General features: G+C 40.8%; 1 protein-coding gene across 3 annotated transcripts in view; it reads left to right on the top strand.

Moving 5' to 3' along the window:
- arhgap20 (Rho GTPase activating protein 20) overlaps positions 1 to 7,862 on the top strand; it is a 58,415-nt gene extending 50,553 nt beyond the window's left edge. For all 3 annotated transcript variants that reach the window (XM_039818249.1, XM_039818251.1, XM_039818250.1), the window contains exons 14-15: positions 2,753 to 2,867; positions 3,988 to 7,862. In XM_039818249.1, the coding sequence (XP_039674183.1) occupies positions 2,753 to 2,867; positions 3,988 to 5,663 (1,791 nt within the window). In that variant the 3' untranslated portion in view covers positions 5,664 to 7,862. The remainder of the gene's footprint in view (positions 1 to 2,752; positions 2,868 to 3,987) is intronic.
- The last annotated feature ends 15,628 nt before the right edge of the window (positions 7,863 to 23,490 follow it).

Below are 23,490 nucleotides of genomic sequence, written 5' to 3'. Positions count from 1 at the left end.
CACTGATACAATAGAAGACAGATGTCACAGTAGCAACAGTATCTGAAGGTAAAGATATTTCTACCTCAGGGTACTTTCACCCTCCAGGAAGTCAGTCACTGAAATACCAGTGTTTTTTCCCATTGGTTTATGAAGGCAGGTAGTGAAAATGATTTAAAGATGTGTCAGATACAACAACTCAGCAACTGTAGGTAAACTACCTGCAGACTTGAGTAGCGTCGGCCATGCTATGTATCTCATTTCGGTGTTGTAGTTTGGAACTAAACAGAGCTGAATTAGCACACATTTTATGCATGGAAGGAATCCCTTCACATGGGTAGGCACTTGTAATGACAGTTTGAACATGTTAAGAGGCTAAAAGCACGTTTTACCCGGGTTCAGCCTCCTGGGTGCTAACACCAGCAGGAGGGTAACACGGTGTAGGCAACACCGATTGTTTTCGTTTTTCTCGCTACTGACAGCAGCCCAAATTCACAAACAACAGAGCTACGTGTTGAAATCGATGTTGTTATGTAATTCAATCTGTCACTGCATGTTAGGGATAGAATAGTCTATATCAACGACGTTCCACTTCCAGGAGTGCTCCAGTTCCGCCGGATGTCCTTCTTTTTGGCCGAATGTCCGTTACCTTCCGCTTTCTTTGTGTTGGTATTTTAAACTCCGGTAGATTTATGAGGACTATGGTTAACTGCTCCTCAGATCTCTGCAGGGTAAATCCAGACAGCTAGCTAGACTATCTGTCCAATCTGAGTTTTCTCTCGCACAACTAAAACAACTTTTGAACGTACATATTCCACCAAATAAGTTCCTTCCCGAGGCTATTTTGCAGCAGCACCGTGGCTCTGTCTGGCGCTTAGCGCCATCCATGACGATTGTGATTGATTTAAAGAAATGCCAATAAACCAGAGCATGTTTTTTTCACATCCTGGAATGCTGTGTGAACTAGCCAGATCCTCCTCCGCAGCGCTGTGGAGGAAGGTCTGGCAATGTGAAACTAGGGATAGAAGAGCTGAGACAGTAATTATTGCAATCCCAAGTATAAGGGGCCTCAGGACTTTCATACAGCAGTCATTAACACGTGTGGTATCTAGAGGGACAGGGTAAAAACAGAGGACACAAAACCAGGAGGTTAATGTTGCATTTGCTCTCTGGTAACAGTTTAACAGGGATTACTATTACTATTACCTGTGCCTGATTGCTAGAATGAAACTACTGTGGAACTCATTACGTTTTGTAACAGCTTTCATCTCCCATCATCTGTTCTGTTTCTTTCATATTTTAATCCAAAATTTGGTCTAATATCAGGCCCTGAAAGTCTTTTATTCTTCAAACACATGAGAAGAAATCACAGCGTACTGAAAAAACTTCAACCTGTTTTTAATATAAATGAACTTGTTGTTGATAGTTTGTTGGTAGAAAAGATAAAAAAAAAATTAGACTTGATTCTTGAAAATTCTTTAAAAAAGTTGTTTTAGTGGAAACAGGTTATACTATCTCACCCTCTTTTCCGATTATTTTGCTTGCTTTTATAACTTGATAATAGACATACTTTACCATACTAGACATACTTTACAAAGTAGCCTGGTTGTGTGCTGTTTAACCAGACAGACTCTTCTTCTCAACATTGAGTCATATAACGCATATGGACACCATACAGTAAGATGTACGAGACAGACAACATCTGGACCAACAAACAAACACAGTGAGGCCCAAAAAAGTGTCGCAGGAACGCAGCAACGGCAGGAAAAAACAACTAATTTATAAACCCAACAGACATATCTTAGTGGAAACTTTCCACAAGTTGGGGAGGATATGATTCCAATGTTTCTGAGTGGCCCTGGCGACTATTATTGTCATAGCACGTCATATGCGTTTAGTAAGTTGTGTCTGTTTAGTTTAAAAGGCGGTGTTTTCAGCCAAGTAATGGGACTTGTTTGAAGACAGATTGCAACTGGGCTGATAATGCCTATAAAACACAGACAGTCTGCATGTTTCAAAACTTACTCAAACTGACTCTTAAAGAAAACAGCCTTCCCTCTATGGCATTTGTAGCTGTGATTTGGGGTGATATCTTCTAAATATGATGACAAATATATTAATAAGCATTATATCTTAGAAGACATAAAAAGTTGCTGTGAAAAACTTTTTTTTCCGTCTTGGCCACTCAACAAACATTTTAGCAAGTAATAATCAAAGCCAATACATGATGTCATATATTTTTATCAGGACATTATCCAGGACCAGGAAGAAGGAGTTTGATGTTTTCTTGGTCTGTGTGGAATGTAAATACTTCTGTAGTTAGAAGGTCGACCTCAGCGCAAACAAACGAACACCAACTTTTCTCAGAATGATAATATGGGACACAAAAACACAACTCTGGACAGCTGTTTGGAGCTGATATCACACAGTTATTTAGGTCATGAATTTCACAAAACGAAGCAGGCAGTAGCTACATTACAGGAGACCACAGACTAGTTTGCCCCTGCAGTGTGAATATATTGATTTCCATTTTGTGTGAGTGTAGCAAATTTGTGAGTTTACTCAACATGCTGTTCGAAAAAGACACTTGGAAACTGCAGGTTTGCTGAATTACTGCTGAACTTTGTCTGGTTCCCCCGAGGCACTGCTTCAGCAAATGAATTGCTGCATAAACAGTAACAGAATTACACCTTCAGCCAACTGTATAACACTGAAAATGAATAGTCAGCAGCTGCAGCAAAAGGCTATAACCAGGCGGTGTTTCTCCCTGCAGGTGTGTGAGCTCATTCGCCTCCTCATAGAGAACTGCAGCAGCGTCCTGGGAGAAGACGTCACCTCGCTGTTCAGAAGCTTCAGCCAGAAGAGCAGCTGCAGTGACCACGGATCAGGTAAGAACTGAGAGTCGACAGAAGAGAGGGGATGATAGAATCCAACAGAATAATTTTAAAGATGGAAGCCAAGGCGGTTCTTTCCCAACAGTCACATTTCTGATTCAGCTCTGTTACATGTCGAGATGAAAGGTTATGGAGGGCAGAGTCAGTAACATGACAAGAAAGTTTTTGTCCAAAATCCTCGTTTTCAAGCTAAAGCAAAAAACAAAAAAAACATTTTAATTTGGAGGTTTGATTTTTAAAAGCTCTGCAGTGTTATGAGCATAAGTTGGAAATGTCAGATTGTACATAACAAAGACAAAACTCCAAATAGAAGAACCGATTCCTTAAAATGCAATTCTGCGTGCGTGCCTAAGTAAGTAAGTAAGTAAGTAAGTAAGTAAGTAAGTAAGTAAGTAAGTAAGTAAGTGACCTATGCTCTTTCAGGCCTGTTGATTGGGGTCAGCAGATCAACCTGCAGTCATTTCAGTGATTGCCATGGTCACAGCTGTTGATTAACGCAGCATTGAATCTCCTCATTCATAAAGTTACTTTCTTCCCGGACGCTTTAAATAACCACCAGAGGTGAAGGAGCCCACAGCAGGACGACGCTTTGTCCTCTGTTCTCCTCGTCTCCAGCGGTGAATCGTCGTTTTTGTTCGTTTCAGGGGTCATAATTCTTACTTTTTTTTTTTTTTTACTTAGTAGATAACGTTTCTACCAGGAGAGAGCAGCAGAATCTGGGAGACATAGTCACAGATTTGATTGCGTTGTTTTAGTGTAGGTTGATGTGTAAATAAATGAAGTTTGGTTCTGCCTTAACTTGGATTGCTAATTTAGGTTGCTAGTAGGTGGAAATGCCCTAAATTGCAGGATACTTGCATGAAAGGAGATGTCTGCAAAAGCTGTATAATTTGAGGACTATTTTACCATCACATAAAATGTAATGGTAAAGTAGGACTGTGTATTTTGTTTTCTAGATTATTGTGTTTTTCTGTGTATTTATGGAATACATTTTCACGATCTTAATTTGATGATTCCACAGTTTACCACTTGTTTAGGCAAAGCCCTTCATTGCTTCATCTTCCTCCTCATCCATCACTCTCTCCGTCTCTCCTTTCCATCTCTCTCTTCCCAGATGTGTCGTCCTTCCAGATGAACGACTCGTCCTACGACAGTCTAGAGAACGAGCTGAACGACGACCCTGAGTCTCCCTTCCAGGAACAGCTGCCCCTTCGTAACAAGGACAAGCCGGACAGCCGCAGCCGTGACTCCGTCATCACCCTCAGTGATTGTGACCCTGATCTCGACCCTGAGACCGATCTGCAGCTGCCCCCGCTGGCCAGACCCAGGAGGTTCAGCCCTGCAGTCCGACAGCCTCGCACCCGCCAGGCCAACGGCCTGTCGCAGGGTCCACGGAGGCTGAGGAGGAGTTCAGAGCCTGCGTTAGCCGTGGGAAGCACACCGCCCTTGGGCACAGTGACGGTTCAAGCCAAAAAGCACCACCTACCAGTAAGGAAGGCTAGCTATGATGCCGCCATGGAGGGGGAGAGGGTGGTGGACGAGGTGTTTCTGGAGCATGGGCTGAGTGGGCTGCAGCTGAAGGAGGAGGAAGAGGATAGGTGTGAGAAGGGCGGAGCCAAAGTCCAGAATGGCGGGCGGAGGAAGATGAAGCACGCCCCTCCGCCTCCGTTGCGACTGGATGCCAGCTGTTCCAGTCTGTCTTCACCTGCGACCTCACCCACAGGCTCCTCCCTCAGCTCTTTAGACTCCGCCTTCTCACAGTACTCTACTGACTACCCCACCAATGGAGCGATTTCATTGGCTGAGCCTGCTCCTCTGTCACCCAGGGACTCACCCCCTCAGAGGGAAGCTCCGCCTCATTGGCCACAGCCCACCCAGGCCCATCGGACCAGCGAAACCCCCCCTCACCCTCATGGTCTCCACCCTAACACGTGGCTCAAGAAGGGCCGCCGCCTGTCACTAAAGCAGGCTGATAATGGGCACTCAGAGGAGGACTTGCCTGTGGCAAACGGGAAAACCCACCCAACCAGTAATGGCTGCTCTGTCGATGCCCCTGAGGCCACGGTGACGAACCGAAACTGCCAACGGAGATCCAGCAGCCCTCCGTCCTACCAGCAGGCTCTGCTGCAGCTGCAGCACAGCCGCTCCCCTTTCTACAGGGGGACAGAGAAACCTCTGACGGTCAGAGAGCTGAGGAAGCTCAACAACCAGACCCGCACCTACAGACCCCCGGTCCCAGCCTCCCCTAACGGCCCCAAACCGCAAACAGGAAGTGAGGTCACACAGAGGCTGGCTAGAAATGAGTTCGTGCAGCCCCCACAGGGTGTTTTCTATGGACAGAACGCCACGACTCTGGTCCTCCAGAGGCAAAAGTCCCACCCTCTGACTCCGGCCACGGAGGGACACAAAGGGCGGAGGACTCTTCCCCGCAGGGCGTCGGAACCTTCCGAGGTCACTGCAAACTCTAACCCCTCCTCCAGCCTCACCCTGGACAGACCTCGCACTTCTAAAGGTCAGCCCCAAGATGGCGGCCTGAGAGTGTCAGAGGTGGAGCCCAACCACGCCCACCGCCCCGAACCACGCTTCTGCCTGTCTCCCTCCGCCACCCGGGCTGTAAGAGACTACTTTTCCTCCCAGGGTCAGGAGGATGCAGATGTCTGCCTGCGGAGGAGTCAGGAGGTGGCGCTGGCTATTGTGCAGGGGCAGAGGGAATGGCAGAGCAGGCAGTGCAGCGACCCACGGGTGGACGACTTTGACCAGCTTTTTTTTGCAGAAGAGTCATACGTGTAAATAAGAAGTGTCTACAAACAAACTGTTTGAGAGACTGATTTTTATCCGATATGTTCACTTGTAAATGCCTGTCTTAATATTCCTTCATATACAGTGTTTTTTGTTCTGGCAGCCGATACAAAAAGGTGTTGCAGTTTACTGTTATGGTACAGTATATCCAAGGTTTTAGAGTTTAAAAGGTACAGATGAACTTCCTGCTTCTACGTTCCACCTCCTTGTTGTAGGAAACTGTTAAAATATATTCTGATTCCTCATCCACCATGGAGCTCTGACAGATGTCTGGCAAACAGTAGATTGTAAGGTTTAAAGTTGTTGGTTATAATCCACAATATTTTAAGTTTAAAAGCTATTTCATGTATTTGACAATGACATTGTCAACCCTCTGTAACCCTGCAGTTGGGATTCTCAAATCATTATTTATTAAATAGTGATGGTTGATTCTGTGAATTCATAACAGAGAAGATGCAGAGAAGTTTAATTGGACATCTGGAGCAAAGGATTACAGCTGATGTCAAAACAGTTCAGAGTTACAATTCTTGTGCCAAAATCTGATTCCTCCGAGAGATATTTTTCTCTGGCAGTGTGTCCTTGTTTGCCTTTCGATAACGTTTCGTTGCTTTTTCAGAACCTAACAACAAAAAAATGATGGAAGAGGAGTTCTTTAGTAATGAAGAGAAAGGCCAAAGAAGCCTATTTGTAAAATGAAAATGTATTTTTAGACTGGTGGGAAACCAAGGCCATGACACATTTTTGTTGTCCGTTTTTAACAGCAAAACATATCAAGTTTTATTAAAATTTGGACAAAATTTGATTGCACATTATCATGCCCATCGCAGTTTTCTTGTGCAGAAGAAACAAATCAAGGACACCATTTTTTTTTTCCGGGGATACAAATCTCGGTACAACAAACGTAAGCGCTGCATGACAAGACTACTGTGACTGTTTACAAATACTCTGGACATGCTTGTAGCTCCATCCACAACACCTGGGATGTTTGCTGGAGTGCCAGATGAAGGTTTGGGCACACTGTACATACCTAAAACTTCTTAGACTGTCATAATAACATCTGTACTTTTCATGACAAATTGCATCTGTAAAGTGAAACCTTTTTCCCCAGAGAGTGAAGTGTTTGTCTGTCTAAATCAGTGAATCAATAGGGCCGGTATTTATTCATATGAGCCGAGTTTCCAGACACACAGCACGCAGTGTTGTCCCCTGTAGCTCTGGTTTATATCTCTGTGACCTGGGTGGGAGGGGAGGGGAGGGGAGGGCACGGGACGGGGGAGGAAGAAAGAAGAGAAACTATCAATGTGTGTGCGTGAAAGAAAGTCAGAATGTTGTTGAATAGGATGTGATTATTGATGCCGTGTGCTGAACAGGAATGTGAGAAATTGTGCCATTGAAGGAGAAATATCCTTTATTCTTGCTTGTACATGTATAGCACTTCATTATTCTCAACAAGAAACCCTTTTAGTTTCACTAGAATAAGGGCACAGGAGGACACAGCCGTGTGTGTGTGTGTGTGTGTGTGTGTGTGTGTGTGTGTGTGTGTGTGTGTGTGTGTGTGTGTGTGTGTGTGTGTGTGTGGAGTTGAATGGACCACAGTTTTTCCAACTGTTGCGTGTTTTGTCCATGATAATGATAATTTTGTTCCATTGCTGCCGTCATTGTAGTGCTAATTTCTTAGGTGACACTTAACAATAAATGACCCTATTTCACTGTGCATTAATTTACTTTGAATTATGTAAATTCATACTTATAGATAATATATTCTTAGCACAATGTAAGCGCAGTTTTCCTAAGTGTCAGCATGGTGTTACTATGAGCTTAACATAGCTTTTTCACAGGATCCCACACTGCAATAAGGTCATTGTCCAATTTAGACAGTCTCAAAATGTACTTTATCCTGTATTATTATAAGTGTTATCTCCATTACAGTGAATTGTGTTCAACGTGTATAGTTCTGCATATTTATGATACAGAAATATAAAAATATATATAAATATATTATCCTGTTACTTTGGTATGTTGTGTTGTGTGAGAGAATCAAAAGTGTATTTTTGTACATGCCAATTCTGCTGCTGCTGTCTCTATAGAAAGTATATTTGCTACAGAATGCACCATTTGTATATTGTGTACATCTGATGTCCAATGTACATGACAACAAAATGTAATTAAATGTTGCTCTTGTGAAAAATACTTTGCCTATCAAACGGAACTTTTTCTTTAGTGTGGCTACTCGAAGCATTAAAGTAATATTTCTTCAGGGTGGGATACGGGAGACGAGATTAAAACATAATTCAGGCAGAGACACCTAACGAATAAAAAAGAAAAGAAAAAAACATCCACTTTTATAATCATGCTGTAAGTTCCACCTCAACACAAAATCTCTGTACAATATATACATAATCTTTCCCTCCTTATTCCAAAGTTTTGCTGAAAACAATGGTTGCAGAGAAAATTCTGAATCCTGCATTAACTTTTTGACTACTTGGGGGCAGCGGGAACAAGCTGTGAACACAATGTTGAAATAAGTTTTTTTAATTTAAAAAGGAAAAGTGTTAGCAACCACTTTCTTATTTACACATCTAGTTATGGAGCTACAATATCATTTTGTTAGGAGTCGTGTTTGTGTCCACCTGGCAAACGTCAGTCCAATATTCACTCTCTTTTAGTTTTGTCTAAATATCTGCAAGAAATATCTGGCTCTTTAGCTGCTAAATTCTCCACAGTGTTCACCAGCTAGTCTCTAGCTGTGTCTGTCTGCTGTCTGGTGATGAGCAGGTAGTGTACAGTGGGTTTTAGAGCTTGTTTTTGCTGAGAATGAGAGCAATGAGAGTGACTCAAAACAGTAGAGTTGGAAATCTCAAAAAATATGCTTAGACTTAAAGGTGCTCTAAGCAATGTCACGCGTTTTTTAGGCTACAACATTTTTTGTCACATACAGCAATCTGCGCCAACCTGCACCACGACACATACACAAACAGTGTTCCAGCGTTCCAGCCATTAACCGACAAGAAGGAGTTGGGGGGGTTAGTGCACGGAAGCACGGAAGGGAGGGGACGGGATGAGGAGGAGGGAGCAGCGAGCTAGCCTCATTTTGTTTGAAAATACTTCGAGAACAACAAGTAACGTCACCCAACATCGCTTAGAGCACCTTTAATATAAAGCTCTGTAAAGATGCAGATTTGGATGATAATTATCAGTATGTTCTTCACAGTGAGCGAAAACTTTCATGTTGATAAATGGCTATAAAAAATATGGATTATAGCTTAAATTAAAAGTTTTTAAAAACAACTGCATACACATTGGAAATGTTTGGAAAATGTTAGGTAGTTACTAGAACTTCAAATAAGATACATTGTTTGAACAATGCTTGGCTGTACAACATCAGTTGGTGAGGCTGAAGAAGTTAGAGGATTCTTGTTGAGGTTTATGAAATTATTTATGGAGGAACTCTTAAAGGAACTCTGTGCGGTTTCTCTCTGACTGCAGTCTGAAGCATCCCAGAGAGGTTTGTTTAAGCCCTTTGAGTTATGAGTGCAAACCTGACGTGGATATTTACTGCAAGGAAACTTTGAGAGCAAAATTTACTAAAACAAGAGCCAACTGCGGCTTTTTAATTGTTCCTCTAACCTTCATTTATAATCTCTTCTAAAAGCCAATAGAACACAGTTCCAAAAAGAAACAAAACATCAGTGGTCAGAGTTGACTCATATATTTAGAAAACACATTCTGGGATGTCAAAATCAGCAGAAATACAGACATTATCATTAAAAGCCTTCAGATGTGTACAGTGGTGTAGCTTATTCTCATATTTTCCACCAGTACAAGACAATAAGATTTACAGGTTGTTTGCTGCTGATGTGACTCCACTGGTCTGATGTTTCTCAGAGAGGCTGAGTAGACTGGTTACAGTGGGACAGAGAGGCTGAGTGGACTGGTTACAGTGGGACAGAGAGGCTGAGTGGACTGGTTACAGTGGGACAGAGAGGCTGAGTAGACAGGTTACAGTGGGACGGAGAGGCTGAGTGGACTGGTTACAGTGGGACGGAGAGGCTGAGTGGACTGGTTACAGTGCGACAGAGAGGCTGAGTGGACTGGTTACAGTGGGACGGAGAGGCTGAGTAGACTGGATACAGTGCGACAGAGAGGCTGAGTGGACTGGTTACAGTGGGACGGAGAGGCTGAGTAGACTGGATACAGTGGGACAGAGAGGCTGAGTGGACTGGTTACAGCGGGACAGAGAGGCTGAGTGAGCAGGTTGTATTATGCATTGAGAATGAACGAGCAGAGAAGCTGAACCTAGAGCAGGCTGTAGAGCACTTTGCAGTACGAAAGACTCACAGAATGACATTCAGACAGGTGAGTACAACAACCAACTCACTGATGGATGAAACTCACTGTACAGAAGAGAATGTCAACAACAGCTGTGTTGCCTAGAAAGGCACTGAGCTTTCAAAAATACCCTAATACTCTTACCATCCCTGCATGTAGGTCTCTTCAGCTGCATTGGTGGAGTTAACAGGGTCTGAATATGTCCCGATATGTGAGAAATTCCAGTTCACCACCTGAAACAAACCATAAATAATTTTATGTAGTGATGTACGCGCCTCAGGTCTAGCAATCTGTGTGTGGCTGAAGTCAAAGAAATGCCAACATACATGTTGCAGTTCATGGCACGTATAACAACCAGCTGTTAAACATTGATGCAGCCGCCAAAATGCTGTACCAGAAATGTCAAGAAGTCTTCTGAAATATGTTCTGCAGACAGTCAATTATGTTGGTCTCTATGTGCAGACCTGATGATGTAAGCAGGGAGGGTAGCTGTCAGTGGCTGCTGGTATTTATAGCTCAACATACCTGCCTGGTGGTTTGCCTGCTACAGTCCATCACACCATGAACCCGATAAGTAATTATCATTTATAGGCCTATATCTCAGGGAAGGGGCAACGTTTAACAGGTGTAAACACAATCAAACTCTTCAGATGCCTGACTACACAGTGAGAAAACAACATTTTAATAAGGTCTAGCTGAAAAAAACAATATACATTTAAAATGTACATAACCAATGACCCCCAAAGGACAATTTAGTTTAAAAATTCCAGCAAAATACAGACAAAGTTTAGAGATAATGTAGAATCCCCATATGGCCAAATGTGTTGGTGCTGTGATTTATATATGATGCATTGTGAAGAAAATATTAAGTTAACAGTCTTTCTTTTTTATTGTTTTTATGTTACCTTGGCCTTTACATGCTTAGTAAAGGCTATACTATTTAGTAATAGTGTAAGTCAACATTCAAAAAAAGATTATTGCTCTATAACACTATAAAATGTGAGGTCTCATTAATCAATTAGATTTGTAGAGCCCAAAACTATCAAACTAAAAACAATCATGATGGTCATAAATCAAAATAAAAAAAGTAAACTCTGGAAAGCACTTCATGTAATTTATGACTCTGACGGAGAGAAAAGAAAACATAAAAGCAAGTCAGTAATGAAATCAAATCATACATGAGGACGTTTATTATCAACCAAATGGCAGGTATGCACAGCCGGTCCAGACGATCCATTGTTGAGCTGTGTGTGGAGCCAATCAGCTTCTGAATCATTCAGCTCCACGCTGATCCACTGAGCCATGTCAGCCTGGCTTCTTCTTTGGTTCTCATTCTGTGCCGGACCAGCAGAAAGCAGAACAAACCACACCATGGGTGAGGAGTTCAGTTCCTGTTGGGGCAACTCAAACCAAAGACAACTGCAAGGTACATGAATACTATGCGCTTTTGATTAACTGCGAGATACTAACTTTCCCATGTCTCTTATTAAGGGGTTAGTTTGTAGGTCAACAGCTGAACCTCCAACCTCACAATGATCCACAATGCACCTCTAGCAGCACCAACCTCTGAAGCTACCTGCTTTATGGTCATATCTACATCAAAATCCTATGTTTGACATCAAACTATCAGTTTCTATAGGGTCACTTTCAGATTTCAATGAACCCACTGCAACCTCAGACCAAGAAGGTCCTGGGTTTGAATCCTCCAGCCTGCCAGCCACCGCGGGCCTTTCTGTTTGGAGTATGTTGTCCCCAAGTCTGTGTGGGTTTTCGGCGCATCCTGACTATAACTATAGCCATACTCAACGAAGGAGCCACCTGTCCAGCCTCTAGGCAGTGTTTGATACCCTAAACATACGTTTCTGGTTGAGTATTTCAAGGTTGAGTTTGTGTTCTTGTTAGCCCAGTTCTGTCTGAAGGCTTGTTGCTGACTTTACAGGTGCAGCTTACGTTCTCAGACTTCCAGCTGCAACAGTAAAGTTGGCTTTTGTTTTCAGATGGATGATAAGGGAGTCCTAGGGCAGCTTAGCTTCTCGGCGAGATTCCCCTGCCAGCTCATAGATCTCTGTGCAATGATGTCACGCCTGATACGATCTATCCCTCTGGTGAATTCAAAAGCCAAAACAGCTGTGTTTTCCTCCCTACGCTACAGTGTTGACCCACTCCAAAAAGCATGTAACTCCCAAAAGTCCCCCTTTAAACCCTCACAAGAGGACAGGACCCTGCATCTGATGTTGATTAAGTTTCGACGTGCAAATTATTCCAAAAATAATGGCACTGATAGAGAAATATCTGCGTGCCAACTTCTATCCTATTTTACAATCCTGTCCTGTTAGAAGTAGCTGCACCAAGCACATTATAGCATTGTTTTTTTCCAAGCTGAAACCCACAAAATATAATTGTGTGATGATTTATGGGACTCTGTAGAGGTACAGAGCAATCTGAAGAAAAACATGTCAGTTTTTTGTTTGACATTTTTACATCTAAATACCACAAATTGCAGGCATAGCTCAGAATAATTTAAGACCTCCAGGTCTTTAGTCACATAACAGGAGAGAAGACGTATTTGTTATTTATGTGTGAGGAATGAAGGAAACGTGACACAGAGAGACAGTCACCTGTTAGAGAGACAGCCAAGAAGAAAGATTGTGTGTGTGTGTGTGTGTGTGTGTGTGTGTGTGTGTGTGTGTTTCCTTCACTGAATACATAGTTGTATGTTAACTTCACTGTGCATTCACATGGGCAAAAACCATCAAACCAAAGCTACACTGGTGAAAAACAAAGTGAGGTCAATGCATATCGGAATTCAAATTTCAAATCCTTATATTAACAGGCAAATATGCAGACACCTGCACGCATCCCTGCTGTTTTCAACGTGCTGGTTTGTATGCTTTTTGTACTTGTGTCCCTTTCATGTGTGTGCCGGTGAAGGTGGGTGGGAGGGCACGTGAGTCTGACCTTTGCTGGCATTAAAAGAAACGGATTAGGCCAAACTTTCATCTACCCCTTTGTTATCACCACCAACGCTCTCATCGATGTTCCCCATGAATGAATGCCCAAATGCTTTGAAGATCCTTTTTCCACTCTTACAAGGGAACCCCAGAATATTCCTCAGGGAATCCCATCATACGGGGATCTTACATCTTAGGCCAAGGCCTTGAAGATCAAGATGAGGAGCACAGTGAATATCTTTGTGTCCCCCCATCCCCAATGGAAATTACACTCTTGGCTGGTTGTGCCTCATAATCAAGTGTGAATATGCAGAAGCCTGAATGCACCACGTGGATCTCTCTTTTAATGTTAAATTTGATTCTTGACAGATTAATTTTGAACATTTAAATGACCCTTCAAATGGAGCACTAAGTCAGTCTGTGAAAGTGTGCTTGAGCCAGATATTGAATATACAGCTCTGTGGGTGCTGCCCTCTGACTTTTTACCTCACCGGCCTATGCTAGTGAAGAAAGTGAAAGAGTTTACATATGTGGATCAGTAAAGAACTTGTTTTATGATGCTATATGTTGCAGTTTGCGACATTGAAGGAAACGTGAGAGAGGGAGGAAATGGCAGGTGAAATGGGGGAGCTGCCATGACCTATGAGCAAAACTGAAGACATCAAGAACCACTGATACTCCCCTGCCCAACATCAAGGCTTCAAAAGCACATTGTTACCCCCCATCAACACCTACACCCCCATGTCCCTCTCTGATGATTGACATGTGAGTCATGTTTGGTGGCAGGTCAAAGTTATTCATGTTGAAGGGATAGTGTTCTCTTCTTATGTTCCTATAGATCACTGCATGTGCTCCTGTGGCCATTTTGATCATTATGCAACAGCAACTGCAGACTGTTTCTTCTTTTAAAATGTACTGCACATGGCAGTTTACCAGCAATATGGTTAGGGTTAGGGTTAAAAACATTACATTTTTAAAGTGTAAACCTCTGGGGTGGATTTGTTGTGAAATTTCCTGTTTCTATATACACCATTTGGTTTTGACTGGCCTTGTGTGTGTGTGTGTGTGTGTGTGTACCGTATATGTTTGCGTGTGTGTGTGTGTGTGTGTGTGTGTGTGTGTGTGTGTGTGTGTGTGCGTGTGTGTGAATATTTGAATGCTTACTAGTGTGTGCAAGCATGTTTGTGTATGTTGGTCAGTCAGCAACATCTGGTAAGGTTACCGTAGCAGGATTTTATCTACAAGAGTGCTCCAGGTACATTTTTCTGTCAGAAATAGATACTAAACTGCCAGGTTGGTCGTAATGCCTGATGTAACTCATTTTTGGACAGGCTAAAAAGAACAGAGAGACAGTCGTTCACTGCCCTGTTCAGTCACAAAAACAACACCACAAAAACCATTCGTCTCTCTTATTACCCCTAATTAACAACTACAGCCTTTGATGTGACATAGATGTGTTTCTGTGTGTGTGCGCGCGTGCACACACACATACACACACACAGGTTTGTGACACTATCTTTGTGGGGATCCGTCATTGACATAATGCATTCCCTAGCCCCTTACCCTAACCTTAACCATCACAATTAAATGCCTAACCTTAACCCTTACCCTCCCCCTAACCATAACCTAATTCTATCCCTAATCCTACAACCAAGTCTTAACCCTCAAACAGCCCTTTAAAGCCCCACAAAGCTGTCGGGACCCCACAAGTATACTGGACTCCCGGTTTTTGGACCCCACGAATATAGTTAAACAAGCCCACACACACACACACACACACACACACACACACACACACACACACACACACACACACACACACACACACAGCACATGATGTCAAAGCACAAGGGTGAGAAATAGTTTGCATTAACTCCGACAGCAAACTACATTATTTTTTTCTTATTTAATATCTCCAGATCACTGCAGTGTAAAGACTTTGTTTGTTTAGAAGCAGAGAGATGTGCTGTTTTTACGTCGTCTTCTGTGTGATTGTAGGCCTTCCAGGAGCTTTGTAATCCAGCATTAAACTACAGTGTGCTACACAATAAATCCATAATTATGAATCCACAAATGAAGTTACATAATGTTCGCTATCTCTGCATCTCTTTAAGTGACCGTCATTTTGATTGCTAAGCATGGAAGCTAACATCTGGGTCATTCTAAAGAGAGCGTTCGTGTGACAATAGGCCTTCCAGAAGCTTTGTAATCCAGCCTGGAACTGCAGTGTCTTTTCAGAGACTTGGCACAATAATTCCTGAACGATAAATCCACAACTGAATGGTTAATTATTCATCTTTCCATATTAAAAAGGTATCGTGTTATTCAGACTGCTTTTCAGTAAAGGCAAAAAAAAGGTGACACAGAATGAACATATCTTTTAATTGACTTAATGGACTTTATTATATTTGAACAATAGTTACCACATCATCGGATGACGTCTTCAGCAGCTACCACAGTAAAAGAAACAATTTACAGTTTTCATTTGCTCAATTAATCCCTCAAAAGGATTTGATTTACAAATACCCTCAAATCTGATTACAGTAATATAATCATTGTAGGTGGCCCTAAGAGGCTTTGGCCCAATTTGATTCATATCTGACTAAATGAACAATAATAGAAGAAAAACTAAGCCGTGTCTTATCAATGATTAGTGATGGAGTATAATCTACCATGCTGACCCACTTTCTGCTTTTCTATTGGCTCACAGCCCAGCAGTTGTCAGGGGATACAGAGTTCACCAGCTGTCATTCACAAGCCTGTCATTCGAATATTTCACGCAATTCAGATTATTATATCATAATGCTTCTACTTTGCATGTGTGTGTTTGTCGGCATGTCCAACATGTTTATACCTGGGACTTTCATACAGGCACAATTATTTTGTCTCTGGTTCCTCTAGTTGAAAATGCAAGGAATGTTTCTGAGTTCCTCAAAAGGTTCTTGGCCATTTGAGAAAATTCATAATAAACATGATGCTCACAAGCTGACACTAAGTCATCTAATACTGGGCCTCAAGATTTGTGTCATAGCTGAGTCGCATCAGTCGTAAAGGTTTTATGAACACTTTGCTGTGTGTTGATGTTTATTTGAGCTGCCCTACTTTACCACTTAGTCTAATTTTGGGGATGCAGGAATGTAGGGTTGCAGTGTTTCCTCTATGTTGACTAAGACCAAAACAAACCAATGTGGCTACTTAATATGCAAGTGAATGACGCAATCTTTATGTTAGCGTCTTCATTCTTAATGATGATGCTGGTTGTATTCTGGCCCTCATGACCCCTGACCTAGGACTACGTATAAATTAAGTACATTTGCACAATGATATGGTATTAGGCCTAGGCACAATTTGTTAGAAATACCAATTGTACAATAAAATAGGATGAGAAATAGTATTGTTTTATTATAATTCTATACAACAATATTGAATAGGGTAATTTTTTAGGAAACAAATCCTAAAGGAAACACTGGGTTGTGTCATAAATGAAATATCATTTGAAACACATAAATGACGAATGACACTAAGGGAATCAACATTAGTCAGTGATCTCAGCATGTGTTGCAAAGAGAAAGAAATTCTTTGTTGGACAGGCTTGGCATCAAAACTGCCTAAACTCATGCTTTTGGTTCCCAGACTCTGCATTAAGTGGAAACCAAGAATCAAACAGGAGAGAGGTTATCCAGAAGATAAGCCACCCACTTACCTGACCAGAGCACTCCCTGTTATGGTCTGACAAACCCAGCATTCCTCATACAACATCCTCCCTGCGTCTGACCAAACCAGACAAGTCCTCCCTGAATGTGATGACAAAAAAAAGTACATTTGGAATCACAGAAAAGGATGGATAGTATAGCGAGAGGGACGTTTAAATTACGCCAGCCATTTTTCCTCCATTCAACTTTATTTAGCCAAATCTGCATCACAAAACGTATTGTTGGTGACTGACCGATCCAATTTAAAACTGCTTGTATCAAAAGCTCTTCCAGTATCCATTATTATATCATTGTCTAAATATTAAAGCTTCAGTGCGCAACAATTTGATAATATTGAACGTTTGTTACATTCAAGTCATTGCCAAATGAGTTGATACAAAGCTAATTAAGCCTATCAGCTCAACCGAACTCTCTCTGCATTTCTCAATATGGCCATGTTTACAAAATGGTGCCGTCCGGCTACTTTCACACGCAGAAGCTCAAATGATGAGTTTAACGTCACCGCTGAGAAAGGACAACAGCAGCGTTCAGCTTTAGAGACAAAGTACCACTTCTGAAGAGTGTTTTTTAAAGGGGAACTATGCAGTTTTTTTCTTAATTTACCTTAACTGAACAGCTTCAGAGTCATTGGAATGGTTATATGACTTTTTTCGGGTTGAATGGTGGTCGTCTCGCTTCCCCCTAGCGCCTGTGAGCAGAAAAAACACCCTTTCCTCATGTGGATGCAACGACAGTGTTGTTGTCATTACTTAGAGTTCCTCATTGGGGCGACAGAAACAATGCACTGTAGCTTTAAAGTGCCCATATTATGAAGAAATCACTTTTTCTGGGATTTGGGGTGTTATTTTGTGTCTCTGGTGCTTCCACAGGCATACAAACTTTGAAAAAAACAAACATCCATGCTGTTTTGAGTAAGATATGGGTTTCTGAATGTGTCCTGCCTTCAGTCTCGGGGTGAGCACTTCAAAATCGCCACGGCTTTTTACGTCACTAGCCGAAACAAGGTGGCTAACCGTAGAATGCTAATTCGTTCTGAATGGCAAAACACTGCTACAACACACACTAGTTCACCACAATCTACAAAACTACTTACATGTCTCTGTTCTGCAGTTATTGCGCAAAGTTGGAAGTGTGCCTTCCGGCTAATCCTGCCTTGTACTACTGAAGTTGTAGAAACAAACAGCTAGCTGATGTGATCCTTACCTAGCTACTGCGCATGTGCGACTACCAACAAACACAGCAGTGGGAAGTCTCACTCTGTAGCTAAAACAGTGAAAATAGGATCTTCAGCAATGTGCAGTACAAGAAAAATGAAGTGTTTTTTGAAAATTAAACCATGTAAACTTATTCTGGTACAACCTCAAAATACAATTATGAACCTGAAAATGAGCATAATATGGGCACTTTAATGTAAGATTATTCAAAAAGATTATTCATTCATCTCCAGAAAAGCAACCTTTTACATCACAGGAAGTCATTAGATTCAGTGTTACAGTAATATAAAATGTTTGCTTAATGCAGCTTTAAAGCATTCACAGGATGTTTCACTGCAGATTTTACACACAGCAGCAGCAGGATGGGTCCCTCCAGCAATAGCCAGGCAAACATCTGGAGAGGAACAGAGGAATGTAAACCTGTGCACAAAGTTTTACGCATCCCTGTAATGTGACTGAGATGCAGATTTTTTTCCTCATGTGTAAGCACTGAGAGCATTTAACCAAGACATCACCTGACAGGTTGTGACTGAACATGCAGGAGCCAATCAGCATCAGAGGTCATTTGTAAAGATGAATCGCTGTTCCAGGGATTGCAAATCACCATGCCTTCGGCTAGAGTGTAACTCTCCCTTTTTTGTCCAGCTCCCGTGTCGCTGTGAGGGGCCAAATGAGGCCCTCTGAAGGCATCACTCCCAGTTTAACATCTGCCATGTTGGATCTGATATCACATGCTGCAAGTATATCACCTCCTGCTGCTCCCTTGTGACTTAACATTGGATGCTGTGTTTCAAAATGGAAAAATGAAAGAAGATGACAAAAGAAAAAATCACCATTTCATGGAACAAGGTAAAAAATATAAATATTCTGAACAGTAAGTGGCACCTGGTTTCTCTGGGAAAAGAGCAGAAGAGTTGAGGATTTATTTTTTAAGACAAATTGAGGATCATTTGAAACAAGCAAAGACAAAACATGAGGAGAAGAGAAAACCCGATGGAAAAGAAGACAGAGTGAAAGAGCTGTCATGTTCAAAAAGCATTGTTGTCCTTTTTAAAAGCATCAAAGCGTTGAGTCCTGGCGGGGTTGAGAAGAGGTCGTCCTGTGAGAGGAGGCTGCCGGTCGAAGGTTAAAGTTTAAACTTTGGTGGAAAAAGACAGAGAGGGAACTTTAACTTCAACTGAAATGCAAACTACATCATGAACTTCAGGGGACTATTGATTTCCAAAACTAGTGTTTTGTAAGTGAACTCCTTAGTTGTAAAGCTTTTAGTGATGAAGCGATGGGACAAGACAAAGGAAAACAGAGACAACAGAGTAAATGTTTTATTTAAAAGGCCTGGTCTTGCACCTGTTTAGGCTCAGTGGTGAGATCGGAGCCAGAGGGAATCAGTGGATCTGAGATCAAGTGAATTTCTTGCTGAAGCAGCTGAACAAATGTAGTTTTTGGCTGACAGGTTTCCAAGCTTGAATTTAATTTAAATATATTCAAGCAGATGGGGGCACAATATGAGCCAGAGAGCAGGCGTGTGCATGTATGTGCACAGACCAGAGAATCACGCACTTTGCAGCAAGCCTAGATTTAAGGTCTGCAGGGTCATTTCAGATGCCAAGACAAATTTAGAAATGACATTTAACAAACTCTTTTGTCAAAAGTGTGGCCAATGAAGCAATGGCGGGGGTTGCCTAGAAAGCAATAAAAGGTCATCGATAGAAAAGCATTAGCCTTAGCACACTGCATGGGGTCTGTTTATTTTTGATTTTACCTTCTGCTCAGGTCTGATAGAGCAGCCCGAGGAATAAACTCGAGCCAGAAAACAACAGACTTTTGTCATTGTTTTTTTTTATTTATTTTTTTGCAACAACAGTGCTTCTGTATGTAACTTATTTCAAGGTGGTGAATTTGTTTCTTAATTTGCTTTTTTCAAGCATTTTGTACCACATAAAATACCAACAGTTGCTCTTGTAGTGAGGCACAGAATAATGTCTTGTAGGCTCAAACTGGTGCGAAACATATAATAATTATATACTGTATATATATATATAATAATAATAATAATAATAATAATAATAATAATCATCATCATTTGCTACATAGCATTTTCTGCTTCCATCTAGTACAAAGAGGTTCCCGTAGTCTAAATAAAATACTTACAATAACCAAACATTTCACCTTCCCTCAGACTCACTTGAGAGTGATATGTCTCTTACATTTTAATACAAATGGTCTTGGCTCAATATAACACTGTAATCCTTAATAATAAATCACAGACACTACTAACGAGGGCTGTTTGTCAAGGCTACCGCCCCGCAATGCTGCTACGACATCAAGTGTGGGCATAGTCCTCATACATAGCTAACAAAACTGCTTGTAATAGCTGCTAACTTGCTAACTCAACACGATCGATGCGATCACTAATAAAACTCACACTGTAAAGAAGACAGTCCTCAATTAATAGAAGTAAATATGGAAATATGTATGGTATATTTCTTTCAAAACAAAACAAAAAAGGTTGGAGGCATTTTAATTGGGCATGTGAGCCTGCAGTTTCTTGTCTTGTATTCCACAGTGTTTACATCTTCATACTGTGAGCATGAGTATCCCTCTGCACATTAACTAACAGAACATTTTTAGTATAAAAAAATACTGACCTCATCAAAATAGAAACACAAGGAACTAAAAATAGTACGGTGGCCGGGAAGTGCAATGCAACATTACAAAGAATGAAACACTTTTACAAAGCTCGAGACAAATTTACATTTTGGAAAACAAATTTACATTTTGGAAAACAAATTTACATTTTGGAAAACAAATTTACATTTTGGAAAACAAAATAACATTTTAGAAAACAAATTTACATTTTGGAAAACAAAATAACATTTTAGAAAACAAATTTACATTTTGGAAAACAAAATAACATTTTGGAAAACAAAATAACATTTTAGAAAACAAATTTACATTTTGGAAAACAAAATAACATTTTAGAAAACAAATTTACATTTTGGAAAACAAAATAACATTTTCGAAAACAAATTTACGTTTTAGAAAACAAATTTACATTTTGGAAAACAAAATAACATTTTCGAAAACAAATTTACGTTTTAGAAAACAAATTTACATTTTGGAAAACAAAATAACATTTTAGAAAACAAATTTACATTTTAGAAAACAAATTTACATTTTAGAAAACAAATTAACAAGATGCAAAACACTTTTACCAGTCCCGAAACAAATTTACAAATGACAGATTCTTCACGGAAAGGGAATGTACCACATACCGGAAGTGATGAGGTGTTGTTGGTGAGCGCAGTCAATTTGTGTTGTTGAGTATATGGCGTGAATGAAGTTTATGGTGACTTTACGTGTGGTCGGTGTTTGGAGTTTTTATATGACGCGGATCTGACGGAAACATTGGAAAAACAGGGAACGTATCGACAGCCGCGGCCGGATCGAAGCTACAGCAGGGGGGCAGCTGAGTCCGTCTGCAGCTGCAGGACCTGGAGCTCACTGCCCATTCCTGGGAGCCAAAACCGACACCACGCAGCTGGAGACCCAGGCCGTATTGGCGCGGGCCGCTGGAGGGAAGGGAAGCCCGGGAGAATCAGATCCAGGACTAAACGGAGCGGACTGTCACAGCCTGCTGAAGTTTAAATCACAGGTTTCCTAAAGGGAGTCTGGCGGGACTCGGATGTGGTGCGACGAAACACCGGACTTAAAAGTCTCGTAAATAAATAAATACATGCAGAAATAAATGAATCATTAGTGGGGAGTGAGCCTGGACATTTCAGTCTGTTTAAACTTCACTTTGAAGCAGAACCTCTTAGTTCAGAAGGGTGAAGTTTCCGTTTGTACTCATATCTGTGAACTGATTATAATAAATATTCTTTGTATTAACACATTAATTAGTCTCTTTGTCTTTTTGTTTAAAAAACTAGAACATCGCATGAGATTTTGACGATTTATAGTGATTTTATTTCCGTTAGACCTTAGCCTATATTGGCGCTGATGCATTAAGGGCACGGCCCATAGACAGTATATAAGGCAGTGCCTCCCCTGTTCCAAGATGGCGGCTCTATTGACGCATTCGATCAAGCCGCAAACTGCCGTTAGTCAGGCGACATGTATACAAAACCTCATCACTTCCGGTATGTGGTACATTCCCTTTCCGTGAAGAATCTGTCATTTGTAAATTTGTTTCGGGACTGGTAAAAGTGTTTTGCATCTTGTTAATTTGTTTTCTAAAATGTAAATTTGTTTTCTAAAATGTTATTTTGTTTTCCAAAATGTAAATTTGTTTTCTAAAATGTAAATTTGTTTTCGAAAATGTTATTTTGTTTTCCAAAATGTAAATTTGTTTTCTAAAATGTTATTTTGTTTTCCAAAATGTAAATTTGTTTTCTAAAATGTTATTTTGTTTTCCAAAATGTAAATTTGTTTTCCAAAATGTAAATTTGTTTTCTAAAATGTAAATTTGTTTTCTAAAATGTAAATTTGTTTTCTAAAATGTTATTTTGTTTTCCAAAATGTAAATTTGTTTTCTAAAATGTTATTTTGTTTTCCAAAATGTAAATTTGTTTTCCAAAATGTTATTTTGTTTTCCAAAATGTTATTTTGTTTTCCAAAATGTAAATTTGTTTTCCAAAATGTAAAAGTGTTTCATTCTTTGTAATGTTGCATTGCACTTCCCGGCCACCGTAAAATAGAGCTAAAACACGCTAAAATACACTAAACTTATACTAAACAACCTACAAACATACAGAAATGGATGTGTCAATATCTTTTACAATTAGAGTTAGACTAGTTTTAAAGCTGACATCAGGTCATAGATCTATCTGAACATAATTACAAACTCACACACTCACAGGCCAAGTGAGTTTGTACTAAGTGCTGATTTTAACTACGGAGGAAAACAAGGTTCTCTCTCTCTCTCTCTCTCTCTCTCTCTCTCTCTCTCTCTCTCTCTCTGCCTGAAGATTCTCACGAAAGAAGATCTTATCATAACAATACCAAAATAGGACAGTGAGGGAGAGTGGAGGGTGAGGACATGACAAACAGGTGACAGGGAACATGTTTTTGAAGTCCAACACTGATATTTTACTGACACAATTTGCCAGTGGCTAAGATCTCAAACTTGGAAACTATTTTGATGTCCGCAAATTTAAACTATTCAGCGTTTGTTTGTGAAACAGCCTTTTGACCATCATGGGCTTCTACAACTAATAAGTGGCCGTTTATGTTCTTGTCGTTTAATGGAACTTGAGAACAATCTTATCATAAATGATAGTAATGATAGCCAACATTACAAAAATATTAGACACAAGTTCTATTAAACTGGAAGACTTGACCTCACACCAATCTACAACTAAATTCTCTAAATTATAGAGTGGGGTCTAGACCTACTACACTATTATCTGTAATGTGCCCTGAGACAACTTCTGTTATGATTTTACACAATAATTAATAAATTAACCAGCAGGGCGCGAACAGCGCACACACTGGTGTGGAGGTGAATTACAGTGAGTTTTAATAGAATACTGGGAAAGCTTAATAATAGGACAATTGAAGTCTAGATTATAAGGCCATTTCAGCAGAGCCAACAGCTTCATATGCCATG

The sequence above is a fragment of the Perca fluviatilis genome, chromosome 12 (genome assembly GCF_010015445.1).
Source record: "Perca fluviatilis chromosome 12, GENO_Pfluv_1.0, whole genome shotgun sequence".
Classification (NCBI taxonomy): Eukaryota; Metazoa; Chordata; class Actinopteri; order Perciformes; family Percidae; genus Perca; species Perca fluviatilis.
The sequence above is the reverse complement of the archived record's forward strand: the minus strand, read 5'-3'. Positions and strand labels throughout refer to the sequence as shown.